This window comes from Gigantopelta aegis, chromosome 8, assembly GCF_016097555.1.
Source record: "Gigantopelta aegis isolate Gae_Host chromosome 8, Gae_host_genome, whole genome shotgun sequence".
Classification (NCBI taxonomy): Eukaryota; Metazoa; Mollusca; class Gastropoda; order Neomphalida; family Peltospiridae; genus Gigantopelta; species Gigantopelta aegis.
In genome coordinates, this window is record NC_054706.1 from 42,067,913 (window position 1) to 42,087,320 (window position 19,408).

The 19,408-nt window shown below is 36.1% G+C and overlaps 1 protein-coding gene across 1 annotated transcript in view; it reads left to right on the top strand.

Annotated features, from left to right (window-relative positions):
• Window positions 1–18,685, top strand: part of LOC121378946 (ankyrin repeat and KH domain-containing protein 1-like) — a 179,734-nt gene extending 161,049 nt beyond the window's left edge. Inside the window, exons 29-33 of the mRNA XM_041507339.1 lie at window positions 585–752; window positions 2,769–4,534; window positions 10,421–10,845; window positions 12,629–12,784; window positions 18,427–18,685. Coding sequence (XP_041363273.1) covers window positions 585–752; window positions 2,769–4,534; window positions 10,421–10,845; window positions 12,629–12,784; window positions 18,427–18,462 — 2,551 coding nt within the window. The 3' untranslated portion in view covers window positions 18,463–18,685. The remainder of the gene's footprint in view (window positions 1–584; window positions 753–2,768; window positions 4,535–10,420; window positions 10,846–12,628; window positions 12,785–18,426) is intronic.
• Window positions 18,686–19,408: the final 723 nt, after the last annotated feature.

Below are 19,408 nucleotides of genomic sequence, written 5' to 3' on the forward strand. Positions count from 1 at the left end.
CGGTATATTTCACACGATGTCCGTAATGAGGTTTTACTTGTGATTAATGAAAATACAATGTTTATTGCATCATTATAATGATTTTAAATAAGTACCACGCCACCGTTCCTCATTATAGTAAAAATTTAATATTAATTTATAAGATTTATATAAATTTGTCTTTGGTACTTTGGTACACTAACCACAAATGATAATGTAACGCAACCTGTAAGGCTGTAAGTGTAATACCGTAAATGTACTAATTAACTTTTTTTTTTCTTGTTCATGTTCTTAACATTTTTGGATAATTTTTTATTTTTTTAATGCCAAGATCTACGGTTAAGAAGTATATATGACATTATAAAGTATTCATATAACTTATTGTAATAATGTTTTTTTTAAATCTTGCGATTTTGGGTTAAATTGTGTGAATTTAAAAAATCTCCTGCTTTTTCAACACACTCTTGACTAAAGGTTGACAGGTCTGGTCATAATATGTATGACATCATATTTAGCAGTTCCTTTCTGAAGATATTAGATGAAACATGTAAAGTGTAAGTTATAATTTTTTCTGTTATCAGTTATTCATACTAATTGTCCCAAAGGCATTCTGTTTCCACACCCAGGTCAAAGCGAGTGCTTGTGCCATCAGGTGCCATAAGTCGAGTGATAGGTCGCGGAGGTTGCAATATCAATGCCATCAGAGAAGTGTCAGGAGCGCATGTTGAGGTGGAGAAGCCAAAAGGATCTGGGGATAGAACCATCACCATTAAGTGAGTGCAACTCTTAGAGTGACGTTTACTTTACTTAACTGGATTAATTTTTGACAAAAACCACGTTGAGGGGGTACACATTTATAACTTGCTTACATATATTCACTTAAAAGTTCCATAAATACATGAAATAAAGTTTATATTTGAATCGGTAAGTATTATTTTCATGGGTTTTTTTGTCAAATTTTTATGTTATTTTAAATCAGTTAATGTTGATTAAAATTAGGCAAAAGATTAAAAAAAGTCACATTTACTTAGGGCATTTATGGCTGGATGTCCAGTATTTATGTCCATTATTTCCAGTAATTGTTTTTCTGACCATATTTGTTTGTGGAAACGAACTACAATTCATATCCCAATATTTCATGATTTTTGTTGTTGGTAAAATGGTCAAATTTATTATCAAATTAGCTGTCATAATCAGTTACTGATTCTTGAAAATGACCACGATGTACCGCCATTGTTGTCAATCAAAATTACTTGCTGAAAACACTTTTTCAACTCAAAATTCCCAGATGTTTTCCATTGAAAAATTAAAGCTGCCATACTCTGAATTAAACTATTTCCTGTTGGTCTGTTGTTATTTCTGGTGAATGCCATGTGCAAAACAGCGAGAAATATGAATTGGGGAATGCACTGTATACAGTGTACAGTATGTCCTCTTACTTGACATTGGGTGAGATATCTCGCCTGCAGTAGTCAGAAGGTTAAAATTTAAATGATGCTAACTTTGTACTCCATGAGTTAATAGTAAATTAAAATAAATTAAATTAAATAATTCAAGCAGTAACAATATGCACACAAGTAATTAAATGATTGAGTGGACAGCAGAAATATCCAGGCATGTTTTAATCCCTGCCTCCCTCACTAAACCAAAAGATTGTGTGGTCCCAGTAACCGGTGTTCATCATCAACAAAAATAGCCAAGTCAAATGTCATGGTCATATGACAATTGTAGGGGTATTTATTATGGTAAAATTCATGTGACGTTTTTTTCAATTGTAAAGTAATTTATTTGCAGCATTACTTTACAATTTTAAGTACTCTGCCAGGGTGTGCACTTGTTTTGGGTTTTTTTACTTGCAATTCGAACAAGTCAAGTAATTTTTGAGTAGCCCGAATTTACAATTTGGACATTCTGAAATAATATGCTCTAACAAATGTGCAATAATTTATTTATTTTTTTATAATTTTTAAAGCGTGATATTTTGGTCGCCAGGCGGGCGACTCATGATACGGTTTTGACTTGCCCAACATTGTTTTCACTCGCCTGGGGTGACCGGGCAACAGTAAAATGCACACCCTGCTCTGCCAAGTAAATGATAGCATTAGAAATAGGATAATGTTGTGAAGAGAAAACACTGTTGTTTATTAACTTTGCTAAATAAAAATCCCTGTTTTGTCAAACAAAGATGGCTGATAGAAGGGCAAGGACATTTTCACCATTGAAATGATGATAAAACATACATTTGTTTATTCATAAAACTTATAATGCATTCAAGAACAAAAAAGTACATAATATTACATGATGAGATGTTTTATTTATACTGTGTACAAGTTAAATTAAGGGTCAAATAAAACTATATAAGTCGAGGTCGAGTGTTTTTGATCAGGATTTCAAGCACTGACTTGTTGGCTGATTCTCCTCTTCAAGGAAGTATTCCTAGAGTTAAAAACTCAAGTAATACATGGCAATATACCATCATTTTTTCAGACTGTCCACATAACATGAGGTATAGACAGCATTTGAAAAAATACTACAAACTAGCACATTTACATAAATCGCAATAACTTTTGAACTTAATGACCAATTTTTACAAAATAAAATGTAATCGTCTGCAAACAACTGCCAATTTTTTTTTTACACAAACATGTTCAATACATATTTACACCAAAGGGATGATTTCAGTGAAAATTCAAATGGAAATCTATATAATGGCCAAAATTATTACATTTTGCCCCAGCAATTGACATGTTGTGCAATTCATACAAATCTGTTAATGTTGTATCTTGCAGAGGATCAGCTGAAAGCACTAAACAAGCACAGGCTTTGATCATGGCACTAGTTCAAGAACCAGACAAGGAACTAACAGAAATCATTGCTCGTGGCAAGGCAAAACCACCAGAGAAGGCTCCTTCTGTTGTCACCATCGGGGATTTTGCAATTGGAACTTTCAGTGTGACTTCTCCAGGATCGAATGACCCCGTGCCATCTCAAGTATACTCACAAAGTGGATCTTCTAACAAATCGTCCAAAAATTCGGGTAGCAGCCGAGCTTCAGGTTCCAGTCAAGTGTCCAACAGTGCTAAATCTTCCGGAGCTAATGGAATATCACATTCGATGATCTGGCAGAACCCTCACCCGAGTCAGGCTGCACCATCGTCACCAAGACGAAGTCCTCAGAAACAGTTGGCTTCATCTAATCAAGGCCAAACTGGTTCTCCTGTGCCAGGGATCTGTGAAAAGAATGTTCCCCGACAGCTGTTTCCAGATAGACGGAACTCAACATCTCCTGTTGCCACATTCACCAACACAACAGTATCCTACAGCAGTTCATCAACTACCATGAAAATAATATCTACAAGTGCTACACTTACAACTGGGCGAGGTGTGTCTCAGTCATCAGCCAAACAGACAAAGAACTCTGTACCAGGAAGCATAAAAGTTCTCCAGCGACCTCAGACTGCTGCTGCTAAATCTGACCCTCAACCTCTTCCTATTGTTACCAATCATGTGAACAGCATGAACACTATCAATCAGTTGACTTCGCCATCAGTGTCGACCCCTGGGGATTACTCTCCTTTTAAGAATTTTTTCAATAGTACATACATTTTGAGCAAGAAAGAGGAGAGTACTGACAAGATGAATTTTGCCAGTGTTGCTGCTGCAGGTGTTGTATCAACTCTGGCCACTTCTCATACAGTCACCACAGTTGCTGGGGCATTATCCACAATAGAGAACAAAATCGATCCAGCATTGCAGGCAAAAGCTCCAGGCTACAAACCAGGTCGAACAGCATCGCCACAATTTCGACAGGACCAGGAGTCTGGAAAAGCTGGATTCCGAAACTTCCAACTGCCATTACAGAATGAGACTGACATGGCCTGCACACCTGGTTATCGCGGTAGCATACCAGGTATGTCACCAAGATCAAACCCGTCTACTCCAAGTGGTTTATCGCCACGCAGTCAGACAATGACACCCTTAGACTTAAGCCAGCATTCACTTTCCTTGTCTTCTGCATCTAGTCAAAAAGACGAATACAGTATGCCAAATCAGCCAATGACACTGCCTGAGATAAAAAGCACACTTAATCCGAATGCTCCAGACTTCCAGTTGGCTGCCTCCAACATGGGACCGATGATCAATGGTGTACCAGTTGGAATGCCACTCAACTTTCCTCCCTCCCAATCACTGAGTGGACTCCCCCCGGCAGCGTTACAAGCCCTGCAACAGCAGCTGTTCAATGCACAACAGCAGCTCATGAATCCATCAAACTTCAACAGCATACCACCACAGCCAGGGAACTTCATTCCGCCAACTGGTATGAACCAGTCTGAGACCAACTTCAACATGATGCAGCAGATGGCATCTCAATTGAGTCAGCAGATGGCTGCCCAAGGAATGCAAGGTCCTAGTGTGGGACCCATTCAAAGCCCAGGTCAGAGTCCAAATCCTAATTCAGTACCAGGCTTTCCTCAGATGATGTCCAGGAATCTTTCACCTATGCCACCTCATCCACGACCGAATAGTGCTCCATCTATGTCGGTTATGCAAGCAGGTATTTATTCTTGTTTTGATTGAAAATATTTTTTAAATGTCAATAGTCACTATGCTCTCTGCATTAACTTTCAGTCTCAAGAACCAGATGGCACCTGCTTCTATTTTTTTTAGGCACCAAATAAATTTAGGAACCATATTTATATGTTTCATATTTATGTTTGGACCACACACCGACCCAGTGAATGTCTTGATCAGTACCGTAAAAATTGTAACCATTGAAAAAAAAGGACACCCTTCTAAGATCAATTCGGTGATATACAAAAAAAGTTTAATGCAAAAGCTGTTTGTCATCAATATGTTCACCAAATAAGTATATTGTTCGGTGGGTGGGGGGGATGAACCATCACAATCGTTTAAAAAAAAAAGGATCTACAAGTCAATTATTTTTATTTCCTTTCACATGCAACAGTTCACTAATTCACTAATGAATATATGGTTACCAGTAATCTATGCCCCATCCCTGAAATAAATATACCTACTGAAGTAATTTTGTTCGTCAAGTTCAATAAAATGATTCAATGTGAATTTGCCGCCATTTTCTTTTAACCACTGGCACCCAAACAGTTGTTACTCTAACACAGTGCAGGTGTAATGCAAATGGTGACCAGTCTTTTATTTTAAGGTTGCACATAACCATATATTTATTGCGAGCTTCTAATTTTAATTTTTTTTTTTAAATAAATGTATATTTCAACATTATATAATTAAATTTGCAACACTTGCAAGAATTTATTTTCAAGTGCTCAAAACGTATATTGGCAAGTCTGCAAGTTGTGGGCAATTTGGTGCCACATGAGCAATGGCATGAGACAATTTGTGGGGTTCAAAAAGGATTAATTATCCCCTGTGCCAGTGTGTTAATATCTGTGTATATAATAATCAAATCCGACACATACAATATATAGATATTTATATGTCGGTATATACATACATACATACATACATACAGTCAGATCCCGTTACAATGACCACGTTCGTCCCTTGGTCACTTTGTCGTTATATCGAAATTGTCGCTTTGTTTAACGACACCACTAGAGCACATTGATTTATTAATCATCGGCTATTGGGTGTCAAACATTTTGTAATTTTAACATATAGTCTTAGAGAGGAAACCTGCTACATTTTTGCATCAGTAGCAAGGGATCTTTTATATGCACCATCTCACAGACAGGATAACATATACCATAGCATTTGATATACCAGTCGTGGTGCATTGGCTAGAATGATAAATAACCCAATAGGCCCACTGATGGTGATTGGTCACAGACTATTATTAAATATATTATTATTAATCAAGACACATTCACTGTCATTCTAATCATTTCTTGGTTAAAGACGTCTACGATTGGTACCTTCTTTGTTTACATAATGTCATAAAATAGCAGACTTGATTGTTCAAAGCTAATCCTTTAATTGAATGACTAAAAACGTATTTTGAAAAGCAGTACATGTCTGCAGGTTTAGCCGACATCGCTAACTTGGACATCATGGGTGGGTGTAAGGCCACTACACCCTCTTCTCTCTCACTAACCACTAACAATCAACAATTAACCCACTGTCCTGGACAGACAGCCCAGATTACCGAGGTGTGTGCCCAGGACAGCGTGTTTGAACCTTAATTGGATATAACCATGGAAATGCATGAAAGTTGAAATGAATACTGGAAACTGTTTTCAGGGTGGCCTACAGCTTACTTTAACTATTAACAATTGGCTAAACAAGCTGTTGTGTGAAGCACTCACTGTGATTCAGTTAAGTGTAGAGCACCCATGTGTACATAACTGTCTCTATCTCAGAAACCCTTCAAGTTAACATCTTAAGCTTCATAGGGACTTTTCTACACACATATCTATGTTTTGTGAACTTTTTGAAAAAATCTGCAATTACTCATTTCAGGGAGATGAAAGTCAAGGTCAATCTGAAAATATGTATTATTATTTTTTAGAGCTGTCGATGTCAGTGGAATTTGTTCTTCTAAAATGCTTTAAAATGATAGTTCAATGATCTTCCTAGCTTAAGTTGGAGCCAAGTTATCACATTTTTAATAACATGACCCAGTTCATTTTTGATGAATTGGTTAAAACTGGTGACCTATATCTTGGAAACTGTTCGACTGATGGGTCTAAATTTTTGGCTGAGATGTGTGTCTGAGTCCCCTACTAGTGTACAGAGTTTCAGTAAAATCTGCTTCTACAGCCACTGATTGGCTGGCTTAAAAATCACGACATTTGGTTGCTTGCTTGCTTGCCACAGCAGGAACTTCACTTTTATTCATATGATTTTTCCATTCCTGAGTCCGATTACACACACAAAGATTTACAGAATTTTTTTTACTTATGTTTCATAAACATGAAATGGTAATATTTTCTTAAGCAGCGGCTTTAGTAGCATAGAAAAATAATCATTTTCTATTGCAGCTACAGTTGTATTATGTTGTACTATAAACATTTGGCTGTAAAAAGAACGCTGATATGCCATGTAATGCACATAAGATTATATGATGTAATGGCTTTGTTGTAGAATACAGAAGAATTTTTACATTAAAAATCAATTAAAATTGACAATGGGTAATAAAGAGAATAACCAACTTGCTACAAGTTACAAGTTACACAATTCATTCCTCGTGAATGAATGTTGTAAAGCCCTCACCAAAGGCTCATGTTTAAAGCATTCATTCACTCGGGAGAGATAATTCATAATTCCCTCATAGCTCGTTAGTTATTCTCTAAATTAACACTAGCTGAGAAAGTATCATCTTAGCGAAACTTTCGTAAAATACATCAGATGACAATATCAAGACCTTACAAAGTTGTCTTATAAAAATTCAGACCATCCCCAAAATAATATCCAATATAAGGGTGAAGATGTTATAAATATAGCTAATGATTACTAGTGCATCATTAGATTTTCTAATCATGCAATCACACTACCCTGGCCCCACCTTGGTCCTATACTCGGGCCCTAAGCCTCTCTAGCACTGGTAGTTCTCATAGCCATAGAAAGCCTGTTTTTTGTAAACACAGATGTTTAAGCATTGTAATTATGGTAATTACATGCAGGTAAGACAAAAACAGGCTTTTGAAAACAAACATATTTTGTTTTAAAACATATATCTAAAACATATACATGAACAAGTTAACAGATGTGCAAATAATAGCATGAAGACATGGATCTAGTTGAGCGTGCACCTAATGTTCTGAAGTCATAGGACTGGACCCTCTTTCTCTGGCAGGATGTTTATCTCTACTTATGTACTCTCCTATAGTATTGTATATCCACTTTGTAATATTTTTCCAAAATTCTTTAACATAACAATCATAAAATAGATGTTCAATGGTCTCTGGCATACGATTACAAAAAGTGCATTTGTTTGAATTAATATAATGGATTGGATGTGGAATAGTATTAGTAGTGAGGAATCTGTGTAGAATTTTGTATTGAAACCCAACATAAAGGTTATCTCTAAAGCATTTAAAAGGTATATTGTAAAATAAATTCCATTCTGCTGTTATTTTCTGGCAAAAAGCCTGTTTATGGTCATAGTTTGGTTCGTATAATGGATATATTATTTTCACCATTTACATTATCATTGTCATCTGTGGTATTCTATTTGGTATAGTCCATCCTTTAAAAGTTTGCTAATGTTATAGATGTCTATTTTAGGTTGGAACATGAAGAATGATGCATTTTATATATATATATATATATATATATATATATATATATATATATATATATATATATATATATATAGTACATGATGCATTTATTATATATAATATTCATTTCATCTGGGGTTGTTTTTTTGTGTGTAAGAATGGCAGACTTATTCACTTGTTCCAGAGTGCATGACTATACTTTTTTCAACGGTGGAACATAGTGAATCAATATCCAAAGTCAAACTGAGGGCATATAGAAGTGTATACATGTGGTAGTTAGAGTATTTAGGAAAACAAAGATTATACAAATGATTTAATGTTCACATAAATGATCTATTTTGATATTTATTTGACCTAATTATCAAAAAAGCTAATTAAAATAAACATATATACATAATTACTATAATTAATGTAATGCAAAACATTAACTATTTTTCCATAATTCTTGCATAAATTGGGACTTGATTAGCATCACAGATCAATACAAGTTCTCTCTCCAAGATTTACTTTTTGCTTGTTGATCCTAACACTATAAAACATGGTGTAATATATTAAGTCAATCCGTTTTGAAAAAGTATGTTTGGTTTTCATGCTTACCAATGATATCTTGGGTTTTAAAAATATATTTTTTGGGAACATGTAAAACCCTCTTCTTGTTCTTTGCATGATATGGTTCGATGTGGTCCCCTGACTGGCATACACCCAGCTGCATACACTACAGCTTTTTGTTCTGTTTGTCTAGGGCAGTATTTAGGTTAAATGTTAGTTGTTATTATTTAGTGAGAAAGAATCGGTGAAGTTGCCTTAAAGCACGTCGAGCTGGTAAAACTCAGTCTGAGCGGGTGCCAGTACCCGGGATGCGAACCCAGTACCTATCGGCTTTAAGTATGATGAATAAACCACTTAACCACTGAAGCCCATATTCTTTATATACATTGATTACAATTGCACCCGTGTCTTTCTGTAGGTGGTGATGTTATTGAGCTATTGAAGCTGTGTAGGTCAGTTTATTTTTGGAATTAATAGCAAATTTTGGGGTTATGTGGTTCATGAATTGCAATTTATAACTTTTTCGTGGTTGGTTTTGTTATTTAATTATTTATATTATTTCTGGTTTACAGTTTAGTCAGTTTAGATCAAAGAACAGTCTGATGCATTTGATTAAAAATACCCTAAGTAACATGCCAAGGTAAACATTTAGTACCCCACCCTGAATAGTTTCAGGTGATGACGTTGTATTGAAAAATGCATAGCAACGTTCTGCAGCCTACCATGTCAGGTATTCCTCAAAAATGGGTTTTGGAGCTTGGACTATAATCATACTTCCAGTATCATGTAGGCCTACACAATGATGAAACTTAAGTAAAAGTAAACTTGAATATGATATCGATGAAAAAATGGAGTCCATTATAGTTTAAATACCGTAAGAAGACGGTCTGAATCCTTTATTTTATAGATAAATATATGCATGTTCACAGAAAAGTAGACTGCTGGTATGACAAGAGTAGACGGCAAATTTACTGCCGGGAGCATTAAAATGAAAAGGCCGAAACATTGTTTAAAAAGCAAGATTTTCAAGACCTGCGCCCATATTTTCGAAGCAATCTTATCCTACACAATCGTAAAATCATTGTAAGCTATGATGTCACTATGGCGTGTGTTGTAGTGACATCACACCCTACAATGGTTTTACGATTTCGTAGGGCTAAGATAGCTTCGAAAATATGGGCCCTTGGCATTAGAAAACTAAAAACTAAGTTATTTATCTGATTTACTTTAATCATATCTTCTGAATTTAAATCTCAAAGTTAATAGCTAATAAAGTAAATTGGGTTGAACCCCATTCTAGCTTCCATCTAGAATGATGAAACACTCCTTTTCAATATTTGTTTCTGCTTATCCCACATAGTATTTGATTTTGAATAATTGTTTCAGACCACAAAGATTTTCAGTGTAGTAAGTGTATTGTACAGGGAATCTGGGGATCCATCTATGATAAAGGTATAGTGCTGTTGGTATATTAAGAAATCAAGAACTCTTCTCCATGAAATAACTTCCTCAAAGACTATAAAGTCTATTTTAATAATGATTTATCATTACTATATTTCTGAAAGTGACCTCATAATGCTATGTTCTTGTATGTTTTTTGTCCTCGTGTGAAACAGACCAATTTCTCCTGCTGGCCGATAATGATTTTCATTGATTTTCCTCTTTTTCGTCTACAGATGGCCCTGGTCCAATAGGTCCTCCTCCTAAGGCTCCCTCACCAATGCCTCCATGTACTCCACCTCTGAATGATTCTAAAAGTATCATTGACGATCGACGGGTCCCAAGGCCGATAGGAGGTGAGCGATCACAACGAAAGGCTCCTGGCCCCCCCGCTGCGAATATTGCTACTGTCAGGGAGTACAATAAAATGTGGGTATTAAATGCAGAGATGAACAGTGAATGGACACCGACCACATCCCCACTGATGTCATCGGCTCCCATTCAAGCATCGGTGATAACCTCATCTGTGATAACTGGAGGGAACATGGCCTATGATGTGAACTCTGCTCAGGATGTTGACTGCCCACCTACAGATAACCCAAATGGCAATTCGTTCTCAGATAGTCTCCCAGTAGATCCCACTACAGAACAGAATTTCCAGGTAATCTTTATATGGGCTTATTTATAATAATGTTATGGCATCCAAAAAATTGGTAGCCCTATAATCTCATTGAAAACATAAAGAAAGATTTAGGGTTAGGGTTCTTTCAATTATTGAAATGGACAGTTTTCAATTATAGATTATTTATTATAATTATTATTATGTATAAATTTAACCTTCTGGATACTGCAGGCGAGATATCTTACAGTTTATAATACAGTACATTCCCTAATTCATATTTCCAGCCAGTTTACACACTGCACTCACTGGAAATAATAATAAAACAGCAAATAGATTAATTGAAAATATAGCAGCTTTCTTTTTTTGGTGAAGAATTTTGAGTTGAAAAAGAGGTTTTTGCCAATTATGTTTGCTAGGCAACAATGGCGAAATATCACAGTCATTTTGTGACAGCTAATTTGATCATAAATTTGATGGTTTTACATTGTTGACAATAAAACTCGAAATATTGGGATATGAATCATAGTATGTTTCTAAAAAAAAAATCTGAAAAACATAGTGATTGGGAATAATGAATAAATCTCACACAGCTAATCCCAGTTGTGCATAAGTAAGTGTGACATAAATCTTTTGCATATTTTTAAACCAAATTAACTGATCTAAAATATAATAAAAAGTAGAAAAAAAACCCTACAAAAATAGTACTTACCTTTTCACATAATTTTATGTATTTAAAATATGTGAGCAAAAGTTGTAAACATGTACCCACTCAACATGGCTTTTGTCAAAAATTAATCCAGTAGTTGGAAAGGTTGAGATAAAAGAAACAAACTGAAAAATAGTGTTTCTAAAATTTTCAACAAATCCACTAACCATAGGATCAGTGTTTATTAAAATCCACTGGCCATGGTTAAAAATCTACTAGTCCTAATTCTGTATGTACTGTAAATATATACCAAAAATACCTGAAACTAAAAAAAACCCAACACTTTATAATCACTATTAATAGTTATTAATAGTTAACATGCAATTTGTATTATGTTTATTTAGAAGTACAAATACCATGAACTATTCCAAATAATTAATATATTTCAGTGAGTGTACCATTGAAAAATACAAACGAATTACAGTCTGCAAAATTGGGGTTGCTAATAAACATGTTATTTGGTTATCTCAAAAGTCAAATGACAAGTGTTGTCCTCTTCTTTTTTTTTTTTACTAGTAAATACAATATAATGTATCATACTTTTTATATATGTACTGCACAAGATGATTGATAGATCAGTTTCATTACAAAATGGAAATTAATTTGGTGTCCTTGACTGGTGACTATTTTCATTACGCCTATAGTATGTTACTTTTAGAAAATCACTGAGTACCAGTGTAATCAACATGGCTACAGTATTTCTTAGAAATCGTTTTTGTCTTGTGAAGTTTAGATATGAATAAAATTAAACTGGTAAGTAGATTAATTTTTAGATGGTATATATTGATAATATTTAGATTTTAATTTGAGATTGGTGAACAAAAATGACGACATTTCTGGTCAAGGAGGGGGTGTATTATAGGAGGTTTTAGGGGCCATCGGGTATGGTGGAAAAAACTTTTTACTAGTTCTACCGTGAAAAACACTCACCATGGATGTCGGGATACCGTATTCTAGAAGCCCTATGAAAATTGGTCGAAATTTGTATAAGTATTGTAGAAAATATCGCATTTTAAAAAGTATAGTTTTGGGGGGGCATTCAGTATATATAATATTATGTATTTGTCTGTATTAAAAATGCTGCTTTGGTTGATTTTTTTTCTTTTCTCTTGATAGAATGCACCTGTGATGATACCAATGTTCCCAAATGGTGTTCCTGGTCATTATCCCGTACCTCCCATGTTCAACCCACGAGTAGGTGGCGACAATATACCAAGTATGTGGAACTCAAGCATGAAACAACCCCCACCAACTGAGACAGTTGAGGCGGGAGTGAGTATATACATGATTTTGTAATATTTGAACCAAAGATGTTAGACTAGTAGTTTCATAAATTAGATTAAGAACATTTTGTTACTGATTATTACAAATGTTTGGTGGGGTTTTGGGGTTGTTTTTCTTCTTTTTTTCTTCTTTTTTTTTTGGGGTGGGGGGGTGTGGGTGGGGGTAATTTTAATGGGTATCTTAGCATTTGGTGTAAGAATTATAGTATATGCATTTTTCTCAAATACATATAGGCTAACATTTGCCAGTCCTTAATATACTACTGGGGTTTTTTAAAGTTCAGTGTTAAATTATTTAAAACTTTTTAATTTAATAAAAATAAAAAAAAATTAAGGTCTTATCTTCTAGGTCTAACTTGGCACTATAATTCTTTGGGACAGTCTTCATAAACTAATAGAAAGATATTTAAGACATTTTGAATTTTTGAATTTTTATTAATTTATTCAACATTGAAACTTTAAAAGTCTTCTCCTAGTAGTGGAACAGCAGAGACCCACAAAATCTTCTAGTTTTCGAGATAGTCTTAACTGGAAGTTCAACATAGGTTGCGATATATGAACATTTTCAGGAATGGTAAAAAAAAAATACCTCTTATAAGGAGAATAGTTTTCATTGGTATGTTTTTCAGTGTCTTTATATTACCAGTTGTCACATCAGGACTGACTGAGGGCTTGAATTATACACCACTTGAACATTCTAAACAAAAATGACAACAAGTAGTAAAATAAAATATATATTTAATTTCTAAAATGTCTTCAGTTTTACACACTAAATCAATGAACCACAATTCTACTTTATAAAAAAAAGCAGTTATCAAAATCACTTCGACAAATTTGAATTAAATCAGTTTCAAAGTCAAAACAGTTGTTAACTAAACAAAAGTCACATCCGACGTAGGTGGCTTGCGAATCTGTCCTGCATCAAGGGGCGAGGCATAGCCCAGTGGTATACAGTGCTAGCTTGATGGGTGGTCGGTTTGGGATCGATCCCCGTCAGTGGGCCCATTGTGCCATTTCTCGGTCCAGCCAGTGCACCACAACTGGTACATCAAAGGCTGTGGTATGTGCTATCCTGTCTATGGGATCACTTGCTGCTAATCAAAAAGAGTAACCCATGAAGTGGAGACAGTGGGTTTCCTCTCTCAATATCTTTATGGTCCTTAAACATATGTCTTCCGCCATATAACCGTAAATAAAATGTGTTGAGTTTGTCGTTAAATAAAACATTTCTTTCTTTCCTGCATCAAAGGTAAGTTCATATCAGCAACGATAACAGGATTTTCCATGGTTACTTCAGATTCCTACACCATCCAGTCCTTCGTCATTGCCATGACGCTAGCTAGTTGTGGTTCACCCGTCTCGTAAAGTCAGTCACCTTGAGCCTTCCATATTAATCAAACAAATGGGTCAACATAAACATGGTACTTATTACCCCGTCGTTGCACCTTATGTGTCGACGAAAACAAGACCCCTTACATCAACAGTCGTAGACCGTTCTTCCAAAGTGCACCTCAATTTGAAATATTACATTTCACCAATAACAGTCTATACAGACTAATCTCTCTGTGCACACAAACTATTCAATAGGCTACCCAATGGCTAGCTCTATCGCTACCACAAAAATAACCACAATCCAACGTCATTACAATAATCAAGTGGTACCCAAAAATCATAACATTCAGTAAAATCAATACATTCATATTTCCAAACCACCAACTTAACACTTCTCCAAAACATGTAAAACATTCTAATAATTATTCATTTATAATCAGGGGTGCAAAAAAAATGTATCTGCCAATCGAACGGGCGACCTGGGTTTTTTTGTTGGGGTTACTCACCCCAGCTGTCCACACTACGTTCCTTCATCTCTGCATAATAACATGTCAGCAGTATACCGACACGTGTAAAGCTTGTAGCTAACTCTGGGTCCGACTGCCAGATTACCAAGAGAATGCTGTTTTTATCAGCAGTATACCGACATGTGTAAAGCTTGTAGCTAACTCTGGGTCCCACTGCCAGATTACCAAGAGAATGCTGTTTTTATCAGCAGTATACCGACACGTGTAAAGCTTGTAGCTAACTCTGGGTCCCACTGCCAGATTACCAAGAGAATGCTGTTTTTATCAGCAGCATACCGACACGTGTAAAGCTTGTAGCTAACTCTGGGTCCCACTGCCAGATTACCAAGAGAATGCTGTTGTTATCAGCAGCATACTGACACATGTAAAGCTTGTAGCTAACTGGGTCTGCAGTGTTTGGTTTTTGAAAATTACAGGCGAGTGGAAAATCGCACACCTCAATACACTAAGGCGAGTGAAAAATCACTCTCCAAAATAAACAAAATAGGCAGTGTAGATCCGATTGGATTTTGAATGGTACGTCTACAAAATTGTCTATTAAACCAGTATTTCCCGATTTGTTCAACCAGTTTAACGACTGCGTGGAAGCCACTGCCATGTTTTTAATTTTTATTGTTTTAATAATGACCTTCCTATCAGTTAAATGAGCTATGAAAACTGTTGATTTTTGTAAACAGTGGAAATAAATATACCCATTTATTTTACGTGCGCCATTTGTTGAGTGTAACTTGCGTTGTTTTTCACACTCGTCAGATTGAAATTACGTGCGCTGTACGAGCGCGATCACACCCGCGCACCTTAAAAAGCAAGATCTGAATCCGACTGCCAGATTACCCAAGAGAATGCTGTTTTTATCAGCAGTATACCGACATGTGTAAAACTTGTAGCTAACTCTGGGTCCCACTGCCAGATTACCCAAGAGAATGCTGTTTTTATCAGCAGTATACCGACATGTGTAAAACTTGTAGCTAACTCTGGGTCCCACTGCCAGATTACCAAGAGAATGCTGTTTTTATCAGCAGTATACCGACATGTGTAAAACTTGTAGCTAACTCTGGGTCCCACTGCCAGATTACCAAGAGAATGCTGTTTTTATCAGCAGTATACCGACATGTGTAAAACTTATAGCTAACTCTGGGTCCCACTGCCAGATTACCAAGAGAATGCTGTTTTTATCAGCAGTATACCGACATGTGTAAAACTTGTAGCTAACTCTGGGTCCCACTGCCAGATTACCCAAGAGAATGCTGTTTTTATCAGCAGTATACCGACATGTGTAAAACTTGTAGCTAACTCTGGGTCCCACTGCCAGATTACCAAGAGAATGCTGTTTTTATCAGCAGTATACCAACATGTGTAAAACTTGTAGCTAACTCTGGGTCCCACTGCCAGATTACCCAAGAGAATGCTGTTTTTATCAGCAGTATACCGACATGTGTAAAACTTGTAGCTAACTCTGGGTCCCACTGCCAGATTACCCAAGAGAATGCTGTTTTTATCAAGTAACAGCACGGACTGCACACACACTGCATGTAATACACTTGTGGATCAACACAAAACAACCACACAGCATTGGTATTATACTGTGCACAAAATTATCTGCACCACTGTGAGTAAAATATATACACAATATTTTAATAAACATTTTAATACAATTCGGTTGTGACACCAGTAAACAGTAGATACTATCATGTATTACCACAATGGTGTAATACCGACATTGCTATTCATGATATGTTATACCTAGCAGAGTTTTGTCAGGAGATAACCTGAGATTGGAATTCTAATGAGTGGGTCACCAGTAACACCTGAACTACAGTTGGGTGTGTATGATCTGCATTGAATAGCTGTTCACAAAATTGCATAAGCATGAGCATTTGTGACAAAATCGAGTGCTCTAACCCACTGACCACAGCAGACTAGATAGTGACCTTGACTAAAATTGAAGCTATACTTCTCATTGAATAGGTGTAGTTTGCAGAGTTGGCTACATTTTGATGTGTAGTTATAGGTAACATTTCAGATTCTACAATGGTTGTATGAATTTGTATTGATTCTATATCTCTTCTTTTTTTTCCCCCATTTTTTTTTTTTTTTTTGTATTCTTCAATGTCTTAACAATTTGATATTTATATTCAAGATGGTAATTAAATTATGTCTAAACTTTTTGTTTTGATACATACACATTGGTTGCTTGAAATGTTCTTTTAGGCATAATTTCCCGAATGTAATAGCCATACAAACGACTACAGTAAGACTCAAAACACACCAAAACTGGGTCTGGCTAGTGTGGCAAAATCATCATGTCTCGTGTATTTTGACGTCTGGGTCTCTAACTGTTACTAGTTTTCAATATACATGTATATTAATTGTGTTCATATCTTTACTTTCTTCATGAACACCAACAATAATTATGAGACTTCTACTTTGATTAATATATATCTCTTTCTTGTTGTTTATGTAGAAAATATTTTTTAAACTATGACCTGCACAGGCTGCAGCTGCCAGTGATAATATAGTGCATGTTTTATGTAGTCACATTCGACTCTGTGCTTTTCATTCTTGACTGGTACCATACTTGCCAGACCCAAACCCAGCTTTGGTGTGTTTTGGGCCTAAATGTAGTTGATATAGCCATGCAGCATTTTAAAAAAAGTAATAATTAAACCAGTTGTTTGCATATGCTTTGGAATTTTACATTTTTACTTTTTCGTATTTTCACCATAAAATGTCTATTTTTTATCCCAAATTTTTTAACCCACACTAATTTGCCACAATGTCGACATTGGTTTCCTAAATCCTGACCCCAAGATGAACATTTTTATATATTTTAAATTATGTTGAACTACCTTGATTGGACTACCTCGAAAATTGGTGGTAGCTAACTGCTCCACTACAATTTTTCGTCTGCATATTAGGCTGCACATTGACAATAATGTTTGGTTGCATGGTTTGTAATCGCTCTTTCGGGATGGTTACAATACTCATGGAACATAAATGTAAAAGATCCCAACTGATATATCAAATAATGGGACTGGCTGGGGTTAAACCAGCCCAGTAAAGGGAAATATGTTCACTGAGGAAAAGTAACACAAAATATTGGAGTGTAAATTTAATATCTCCTCCTCCTCCTCCTCCTCCTCCTCTCTCTCTCTCTCTCTCTCTCTCTCTCTCTCTCTCTCTCTCTCTCTCTCTCTCTCCCCCCCCCCCCCCAGAAACCCCCCCCCCCCCCCCCCCCCCCCCCCCCCCCCCCCCATAATTCCATTCAGTACAAAAATGATCACCGAATGTTTACTATATCATAGTTCAGGTACATAAAAACAGGAACAATTTTAACCACTGACTTTTCCCCCAGTTTTCCCTCTTAAATGAAAGAGCGAGTCATGTGACTCCCATGAGTTAAAGGTCAATTTATGGAAATGAAGAATGGCTCATTGCCAAGTATTGAAATTAATGTAAAAAACATACAGTAAACATATATACCAGTATATACATCCATAGTTGAATGATCTTGACTGATCCATGATCATTAATTAACAGTACAAATGAGATTTATTTACATTCTGCATCATTTTGCTAGTAATTTGGAAGACAAAGCATGTCCAGTCAGTGTGATAGAGGCTGAAATTGCACTTCCAACAACACCAAGTTTAGCTTTGGTATATTTAATTCCAGGTTGAACTAATATTTAACTATAAATGGATGGCCTGGATGATTTTTCATATGGAGACAATGTTGGACAGAGCAGATGATTATTTTCTTTCTCTTACAGAACACCTGGGCATGGAGCAAGCAAGCTGACATTTGACTATCTACGTGTAGTAGAAACGGCATTACTTAATCCAGTCAGCATCTTAGTCCACTTGGAACCCCTTGCTCTAGCTGTGGAGGCTTACCATGGTGATGTGCTGTTACTGACTGAATGATTCATTGTGCTTGGTGTCTTTTCTGCAATTGCCCATCTTAGCTTTCCTTATTAATAATAGAAAAAGAAAAAATTGTAAAGAACATAAAATAAATTGTCAAATGAATGGTAATGGGTTTGTTTTTATTATATTGAAAATAATAGGTTTTTACCACAATGGGGCCATTCAAATATTACATAACAGTTTTTGTTTAAATTAAACATTCCCTCCCCCCCTGTAACGCTAGACCATACACCCCCTCACAATATTAAGTAACGCTTGGCGACCCACCCACCCTCCCATTTACAAACAAGTCATGTACTGGGTGTACTATACACAAAGAAAAAAGTTAAGCACCCCTAGATGTAATTAGTACTGAAATAGCCCCATTCATAAAAACTGCAAATTACGTGACGAATATGTCAAGAAATGGTGTTCCATCGAAATAATAGAGTACAATGACAACTGTGACGTCCCACAACAGAACGACATGCACGTCCATCATGCCACCCATGCTTTGCTCAAAATGCAGTATCAATACACTGCAATTGTTGCCATTTAATGTCACTGTCTTGCATTGTTGAAGTTTAATCGTTGAATATGGCACGTCGACGGTCATCAGAGGCCCAAAGATGGCGTATTATTGGTATGCATGCGACCGACATGACCTTCAAAAGTATAGGACGTCAACTGGGGTATCATTACACCGTAATCAGCAAACTGATACAAAAACACGGGCATGCCAATGCTGTAAAGGATCTCCCACAGTCGGGGAGACCGCGCATGACGTCACAGCGCAGGGGTAGGGCCCTGCTTGGGCTCGTACATCGGCAACCCTTTGCTACGTCT